This window comes from Globicephala melas, chromosome 12, assembly GCF_963455315.2.
Source record: "Globicephala melas chromosome 12, mGloMel1.2, whole genome shotgun sequence".
Taxonomy (NCBI): domain Eukaryota; kingdom Metazoa; phylum Chordata; class Mammalia; order Artiodactyla; family Delphinidae; genus Globicephala; species Globicephala melas.
The window spans coordinates 8,049,662-8,058,527 of NC_083325.1; the positions used below are offsets into that span (position 1 = coordinate 8,049,662).

At 42.5% G+C, this 8,866-nt stretch overlaps 2 protein-coding genes across 3 annotated transcripts in view; both read right to left on the reverse strand.

The window, feature by feature from the left end:
* The window catches only part of MRPL30 (mitochondrial ribosomal protein L30), an 89,038-nt gene extending 80,558 nt beyond the window's left edge, over window positions 1-8,480 (reverse strand). Inside the window, exon 1 of the mRNA XM_060309088.1 lies at window positions 8,344-8,480. The gene's annotated coding sequence lies outside the window, so the exon portion shown is untranslated. The remainder of the gene's footprint in view (window positions 1-8,343) is intronic.
* Window positions 1,875-8,476, reverse strand: LIPT1 (lipoyltransferase 1). 2 transcript variants are annotated; one of them, XM_030838850.3, is made up of 2 exons: window positions 8,344-8,476; window positions 1,875-3,356 (listed from the first exon to the last, which is right to left on the reverse strand). In XM_030838850.3, the coding sequence occupies exon 2, from the start codon at window positions 3,353-3,355 to the stop codon at window positions 2,234-2,236; it is 1,122 nt and encodes a 373-aa protein (XP_030694710.1). In that variant the 5' UTR covers window position 3,356; window positions 8,344-8,476; the 3' UTR covers window positions 1,875-2,233. The 2 variants fall into 2 exon arrangements, with proteins under 2 accessions (XP_030694710.1, XP_060165068.1); XM_060309085.2 differs by having other exon boundaries at window positions 1,875-5,810; window positions 8,344-8,451.
* Window positions 8,481-8,866: the final 386 nt, after the last annotated feature.

The following is an 8,866-nucleotide window of genomic DNA, read 5'->3' on the forward strand; positions in this document are numbered from 1 at the left end:
CTAGGTCTATCCACCTCATTACAAATAGCTCAATTTCATTTCTTTTTATGGCTGAGTAATATTCCATTGTATATATGTGCCACATCTTCTTTGTCCATTCATCTGATGATGGACACTTAGGTTGTTTCCATCTCTGGGCTATTATAAATAGAGCTGCAAGAACCTAGGGGTAAGACAGGAATAAAGACACAGACCTACTAGAGACTGGACTTGAGGATATGATGAGGGGGAAGGGTAAGCTGTGACAAAGCGAGAGAGAGGCATGGACATATATACACTACCAAATGTAAGGTAGATAGCTAGTGGGAAGCAGCCACATAGCACTGGGAGATCAGCTCGGTGCTTTGTGACCGCCTGGAGGGGTGGGATAAGGAGGGTGGGAGGGAGGGAGACGCAAGAGGGAAGAGATATGGGAACATATGTATATGTATAACTGACTCACTTTGTTATAAAGCAGAAACTAACACACCATTGTAAAGCAATGATACTCCAATAAAGATGTAAAAAAAAAAAAAAAGAAGAAGAAACCAAACCTGCTGTCACCTTGATCTTGGACTGAATAAATGACTGTTGTTGTTTTAAGCTACCAAGTTTTGGAGTGGTTTGTTATGTAGCAATAGATAACCGGTGAATCCGGATTACTCTCCTCCCTGCTCCACTTCTCATTCCTCAGGGCTCAGCTTCAATGTCAGGTCCCTGATCACTCTAGCTAGGGAGCCCGTATTGTCTAACTGCCTGGACTTTTCTTTCATACTTTTCTCATTTTGTAAGCATTTACTGATTTCTTTCCCTAGTTTTAAAAAACTCAAGTCTTGACCTATTAATGGGTCATAAAGTCAATTTTTAAAAGAAATAAAATTGAATATAAAATATCAGATAAGTAAGTAGTAAAGGATAAGCATCGTATTGTGAAACTTGTTAGGTATAGGCAACATATGTGTGTGCTGGTGCACAATATAAAATACATTTTGTACTCCAGTTTTTAAAAAGTTTGAAACCACTGCTCTAAACTGTCAGTTCTTAAGCTCAGTGAGCATGTCGCTTTCACTCACCATGAACATCCAACAACTAGCAAAGTCCTTGGCACAGAGTAGGCACTCAATAAACATGTAGGAACTACTGTAGAGATAAGAGGAGTATGTGAGTGAACTGTAGAGACAGGAAATGGTTGGCAGTGGTGGTACCCTTTGAAGAAGTCTGACAATGAAGTGATGGAGATAAACAGAGTAAAGCCTTGAGCAGGAGTCTTCGGGAAAGGGGAGACATGAGCGTGTCTATTCACTAAGGCTAAAGATCCAGTAAAAGTCGAGAGAGAGTTAGGCAAGATAAAGGAGATAAATAACTGATAGTACAATACAAAGCACAAACAGGCTGGAGAGGAAAAAGCCACCAGCCAATTCTCGAGCCAATTCTTTGAGATTGAATGAAATGAGAAAAGTTGAAGTAGAGAACACGGGGGCGCTGAAGGAGCTCATTTCTGAAAGCCTCCACTCTCAAATTATAAATCAAGGTTTGTGACCAGATTAAGAGTAATGGAATTCTGAGCTTAGGAAGAGTGGGAACATTTACGAATAAGGCCTCAGAAGAATGAGGGGGAGTCAACGGGTGAGTCGAATCTGGTACCAACAGAACAAAGAAATACAAGTTGAAAACTATGTGAATTTTCTTCTAGCATTGCCTGCCATCTGGGTATAAGAGTGGAAATCAATTGTTGGAAAAAAAAAAAAAGGGTAGCTATGATAGGTCAAGAGAAACAAATGAGAATGCTGGTAAGAAATGGAATTGAAGCAAGAGACTGAGGAAAAGTTATTGGCTTAGAAAAGTGCAATAAGCTTGATTTAATGGGAGAGGACGGAAGGATAAGGAAACAATGAAACGGGAGAATTTTAGAGTTTAAGGTATCAGAGGTGGCAAGAAGCTGGGGTTATATTCCCTAGAGGTAAGAAAGAGAACGGACTCTGAGGTCAGAGTGTCCCATATGGTATACAACCCCAAGATGGTAACAGAGGAAGGAGGTGAAATACAAATGCAGCCAGGTATTAAAATCAATAAAGACAGAGAGGATCTTAGACATCAATGGAAAATATGGACTAGGATAGGTGATAGACAATTTCAAATAGGGAGAAGTTACTGAAGGAGACTAGATCTTTTTTATTTTAAGAGACAGACAATGTACTGTAAACATTTTTAATTCTGTCATTGAAACTGTCAATATTAAGAAATTTACTTGGAATCACATTATTCCCTTAATTTTTTCACAGAGCATATTCCATTTACTGTGTAGTTCATCATCTTCTGGACATGTTCTATGTAATATACTTGTAAGCATAGTCGTTTCAATTGGGCAAAATTTACTACCAATAAAACCTGAATTTAACTTGTCACGTATTTCCAGCGGCAACCAATGGTCAGGTGCTTCAATATTACAGATTTCAATTCTTCCATTCTTTATGTCTATGAATACTTTAATTTCCAAGTGTGAATGTTCATATAACACATTGAAGGAAGTGTTTACACTGAACTTTGGAGTTTTGCCATATATCCACTCCCAGGTCTGTAGTTCTTTGGCTCTGCTGTTTATTCCAGGAAACAGCGTCTCGTCTGTTGGGTTTATTAGGTGAATGTGATTATCGATTTGATGAGATGTAGCATACTCTGTGGCAATAGCATTTATCACTACTTCGCAGGTCAGGGTGGGATCTTTTTCCATAAGATTTTTTACTAAGGCAGGTGTGCTCGCAGTGGCAGTACTCCTGACCCCTTGGTAAGGGCTCTTCAACAAAGATGACAAGAAGGTCCCATCGGTACTGCATAGCAAAGTGCAGTGGTGATAAGCAGCGGTCTGGCCAATCCTGGAAGCTGTTCCTGAGATTTTAAACTGTCCATCAAGTAAAAGGTCAAACCTTTTGGTAGCCCGCACATCCAGCTGCGGCTGGACAGCCTTCAGAGCTTTAACAACTAATTTTAGATTTTCCATCCTATCGTACATTTTTTTGGTTGTAAAAAAAGTCAAGTTGATGTTACCCATATCATGGTAGACTGTTCCTCCTCCACTTCTCCTCCGAGCTAGTTTTACACCTCCTTCTCTCATCAGATTCAGGTTACATTCCTGCCAAGGGTTCTGATGCCGACCAATTACAACAGAGGGAGAATTCCTCCAAAAGAAAAGAACCGGCTTGGCTTCTAGATTCATATGGTCATGGATCCAGTCTTCTACAGCCAGGTTTTGGTAAACATCATTGGAAACTGACTGTAAAATGAGCCCACTTTTAACTGTGTCTTTAAAACCAGCTGCTGGGACCTTGAGGTTACAAAGTAACTGGAAGCAATTCTTCATTGAAAATGGGATCAGCATGCTTTTAAAAATGGAAGACAAACAAATTAATGATGGAGAAAAAGAAAATTAAATTCTAGTTTGTAGCTATCAGTTCTTGGTTATTTAATCCAAACTTATTTAAGTATCCGGTCTGGTTGCTTTTCTTGCCTTTTAGCCTTATCATTAGTCTTTAGCAAAAATCGTACAACAGAGTACTCAAAGGAAATAAATGATACAAACCTCAAATTGTTTTAGTTGAAATGGAATAAGGGCACAGATTTTTCCAATAATAAAGCTGAAAATACATTATGTAATATATCTCAGAGACAAACAAATTATTTTGAATTCACAGGTAATACACATTATTTGAGAAAAATGAGAAAATACAGACAAGCAAAAAGAGCAAAATAAAAGAAACCATAACATGACCACCCGGAGATAATCCCAATTAACACTTTAGTGTGTACCCATTTTTTTATGTGCATGTGTAAAATACACACACACACTTTTCCCCACCAAAAGTGGAATGATACTCTTATTTCATTCAATGTTAAACCTATTTTTACATCGGTTTTAATGTCGTGTTACATTCCATTGTCAAGATACACCACCGTTTACTCAACCAGTCCCTTAGTTTGTAAGTTTAGACTGTCTCTAGTTTTTCTATGTTATCAACAATGTACTCATGAACATCTGTCTGGAAAGCTTTAATTATGTCCTTGTAGTACTTTAAAAATAATTCCTATTTAATTTTGAGATACATGTTTACTGGCAGCCTGTTTTATTTAGATCAATATTAAATTAGGATGGACCCCCTGAAGTCAGGGGAGAGGTGGTCAGAGTAGCAAGGTTAAATAGAAAGGCTAGGAACAATTTTATTATGTTTTGACACTTTACACATTATTTGTGTTAGCAGTGCTGATGAAAAGGCTGAAAATACTAGCTGTAATAATGAAGTATTTTGACTGGTTATGGTTGTAAAGAAACCATTCTATTCCGATTTCGTTTCTTAGAATGGTCATAATTTTCCTTTAGGTTAAAGACCTGGGAAGGACTGGGTTATTAAAGCCCAGAACTAGGCCCCATTCTCTTGTAGTTACATCCTAGATGCACAATTCCTAGGGTAACAAGTCTTCGTATTTTCATCACTCTTGATATATCTTGATAAGTTATGCTACAGAAAAGCTGAACCAATTTACACTCTTTCTATCTAGAAAGGTCAGGAGAGGTGTAACAGAGGAAGGGATACTTGAACTGAGTCTCGAAATCTGATGGTTTTTACCACGTTGATGGGAGTAGCATGTTCCAGGCAAATGCAAAGACAGAGAGTCCTCCAACAGTAAGGCATGTCTTGGGGACTCCCTCCTCAAAGGAGTTCCACTACCAGTCTTCCAGCTCCACTGAAACCTTTGGCTGTGCTGTCCTAGGAAGCCTCTGCAGCCAGATGCCGTTTCTTTGGTTAAACTCTTTGTTCTTGGTTCTGTTTGACCAAATTTGATATCAGTCCCTCCTTCACTAAACAAATGTTTATGGAGTGCCTACTAGGCACAAGGTAGAATAAAGAAGGGGAGGAGACAAATTCATGTAATTCTAAAGCATCTGGCCTTTTTCTAAAAGCAGCTGGATCTAGTGAGGTGTTTTAAGTAGGAAAGTGTTAAGTCAGCCATTATACAAAACTGCTTCTGCTGGCAGTGTTGAGCATGGATTAAAAACAGATAGACCAGGGGCAGGGAGACGGTTTAACCGACCCATGCAGTTGTCCCAGTTAGAGATAATGAGGGCCTGAACGAGGGTAGCAGACACTGAGAAGGGATGGACATGAGGACATTAAGGTCACAGACTGGTCCTTGCCTTCAAGGAACTCACTATCTAGTGGGAGACACTAAAAAGCAAGGAAGGTGATAATTAAAATACAGTGTCAGGGCTTCCCTGGTGGCGCAGTGGTTGGGAGTCCACCTGCCGAAGCAGGGGACATGGGTTCGTGCCCCGGTCCGGAAAGATCCAACATGCCGCGGAGCGGCTGGGCCCATGAGCCATGGCCGCTGAGCCTGTGCGTCCGGAGCCTGTGCTCTGCAACGGGAGAGGCCACAACAGTGAGAGGCCCACGTACCACAAAAAAAAAAATATGGTGTCATAAGTGCTATGACAGGGTAAGTACATTAGAAGGCCATTTAACCCTCTCATCATTGGAAGTGACATTGAAGTTGAGACATAGAAGGGGTAAGGAAAAGTATTCCAACAAAGTACAGTAGCTTGGAGAAGAAGACCCATTCAAAGAATTCGAAGAATTTAACTAAATTGGCTGGTATTTAAGAGTGCAGGAATGGGGAGCTGCAAGAGATAAGGAGGCAGAAGTAGAGATCAGATTATGAAGAGACTTAAAATCCAGTTAGGGACTTCCCTGGCGGTCCAGTGGTTAGGACTCTGTGCTTTCACTGCAGGGGGCACGGGTTTGATCCCTGGTCCGGGAACTAAGATCCCACAAGCCTCGGGCCTAAATAAAAAAAAAAAATCCATGTTAAATACTTGAACTTCACCCTGAGGGTGATGAGCAGGTGCTGAAGAGTTTTACAGATTTACACTTCAGAGACATCGCCTAGAGATTTAAGCAGGGAGAATCTTGATATCTGGTAATTGGTTCAGTGAGGGTGAGAGAAAGAAGTCAAGGGTCCTTTATGGTATGATTACAAGCCAGCATTCAAATCCCAACTCTGTCTCTTCCCAGCTAAGGCAGATTAATTGACTTTTCTGTGCCGCAGATCCCTTATCTGTAATATGTGGGTAACTGACAGGACTCATATCAGGATTAAATGAACTAATACATGTAAAGTGCTTATAAGAGTGCCCGGCACATAGAAAGTACACAGGATGTTAGCTCTTTTATTAATTTTATGCATACCCTGACTTCTGGCCTGGGAAATGGGTGGAAAGAGGTGACATTTCCTAGGACAGATTTCATAGGAAGAGGAGATACAGGGTGAAGATAACTGGTCCGTTTTGACTGCATTGGACTTAAGAGTCTTTGGCTACCAGCAGCCAATGGCACAGAGCTGAAGAGATGGTAACTAAGGGCTCCAGAATTGATCCAACTAATGTATTAATAGTGATCAAAATATCTGTATTCATCCAGGCATTGTGGATACGGTGTGAGTGAAACACAGTAAAGATATTAATTCAAGAGATCTTGCATCTACTACACAACAGGCATTGTTCTTGGCACTTGGGATTCATCAGTGAACCAAATCAAGGAAGGTGATGAGGACAATATGAAAAAGGAAAGGGAACAAAGGAAATGTGTATGTGAGAGGAACTGGGCTGCTATTTAATTTAATTTATTATTTATTTATTCATTTATTTTGGCCACGAGGCATGCGGGATCTTTGTTCCCCTACAAGGGATCGAACCCATGCCCCCTGCAGTGGAAGCACCAAGCCTTAACCATTGAACTGCCAGGGAAGTCCCCAGGCTGCAATTTCACATAGGGTTGTCAGGCTAGGCTTCATCAAAAAAGTGACCAAAAAAGCAGACTAAGTCAGAAAGAGAAAAACAAATATCGTATATTAACATATATATGTGGAATCTAGAAAAATGGTACAGATGACCTTATTTGCAAAGCAGAAATAGCAACAGAGATGTAGAGAACAAACATATGGACACACCAAGGGGGAAAGAGGGGGGTGGGATAGATTGGGACTGACATATATACACTACTATGTATAAAACAGATAACTAATGAGAACCAACTGTATAGCACAGGGAACTCTACTCAATGCTCTTTGGTGACCTAAATGGGAAGGAAATCCAAAAAAGAGGGGATATATGTATACGTATAGCTGATTCACTTTTCTGTACAGCATAGACTAACACAACATTGTAAAGCAACTATACTCCAATTAAAAAAAAAAAAAGCAGACTGAAAGTCGAGGGAGTTAGGCTAAGTGCCTACTATGTGCCAGAAACTGTTCTAGGCACCTGAACACACAAACAAATAGGACCCTGTGAAGAGGTAACATTTCCTACTGAGCCTCGTAGGACAAGAAAGAATCACACAAAGAGTGAGAAAAAGTGGGAACCCAGGGATGTCTGAGAAAACCTGAATGCCAATTTATTAATTTACAAAGAGAACTATAGGCTATCAACCGGATATTCAGATCGGCCTGTCCAACTACTCTCTCATCATAAGTTTGCTTGGTGAATACTGAATCCGGACAAAAGGATGGAGTTATATGACTTCAATGTCTGGTGGAATGAGCCTTGAGGAAAGCGCCTCTAAGCTCCTGGGCTCTGGAGAGACCCCACTGTTAACGCCAGGACACCCTGTCTCTCCCAGAGGAGGCCTGGAGTCATCCGGTCAGGCGCACCTCTCTTTTACTCCATGCTTCAAAAACAGATCAGACCGCCAGCTGCATGATGTACCGTCTTTTTTTAGTTGTCAGGATACTGTCAAGTTCTGAAGGTCTGATAAAATTTTGTCTCTTTAACTTTGCATATCTCTACTCTTACCTTTTAATTATTAATTTTTTATCGTTTTTTAATCAGAGGACAATCATATTTCCATGTTCTGGGAGGGACACTTAGCTACCACCACTTTGAATTTACCAAACCTGCTTCTCCATCATCGAACAGAAAGCAAAAAATAACAGGATCTCACCTACCCTCCTAGGCAGGCCCAGCTCCTTCAAAAAATCCCCCCCAAGTTTTATCTTGCCATCTTGCCACCTTTCTTAGTACATAACTTATCCAGTCTCAGGACAGCCGTGTGCCTGTTTGATTTCGCCTTTTTGGTTCTCGGTGGGCGCGCACGGGGCTGGCACCCAACATGTCTAATTTTTTGACCCTCCCGTGTTGCGGATAATCCGTTCCTAACCGTGGAGCTACGTCTTTCCAAGCTCTGACAGGACACTTCAGGGCCTGCAGCGCCAGCCGTGCGCACCGCCCCAGGGTCTCAGGTTCCCGCCCGCTGCCTGACCTCGGGGGCCCACGCTGCCTGCCCCGCCCCGCCTTGCCACGCCTCCGGTTTCACGCACCTGAGGCTTCCGGTCGCGGTCAAGCAGCGCGCGGGCCCGTGGGGGAAGGACGCGTGCGACCCGGAGTCCCGTCCTGCTGCGCACGCAGCCGCCCCGCCCGCCGCCCCGGCCCGCGGGGGGCAGGGCACCGGAAGCGCTGCGTAGGGGCGGGGCCGGGGGTTCTGGAGGGTCTTTACGACCGGCCGAGCTGGCGCCGAGCCAGAGGAGAGGCAGGGACGCCGCCCACGTTCGAATAATAGTATCAATAATATCGAAAGTCCTAGAGCCCCAGGGCAGATGGAGGTTCCCCGCGTGACAGCCCAGAGCGTTAGCGGGGAACAGGTAGGAGCAGGGTTGAGTCAGTCTGGAGGGGAGCCCGCCTGGTACCCAGAGCAGTCGGGTCGGATGTTCTTTACTGAACATCCAGGCATTGCGCGGGGCTTTGCACGCCTCATAGTCCAAAGGGCAGGCAACTCCACTTGGAAGGGAACGAAACTAAAATCGGTTTTAAAAGATAAATGGCATTTAAAGGAATAAACGCTGG

What these genes read in the sequence shown, in the direction of transcription:
- LIPT1 (XM_030838850.3), bottom strand. Translation starts at nt 3,355, where the DNA reads ATGCTGATCCCATTTTCAATGAAGAATTGCTTCCAGTTACTTTGTAAC.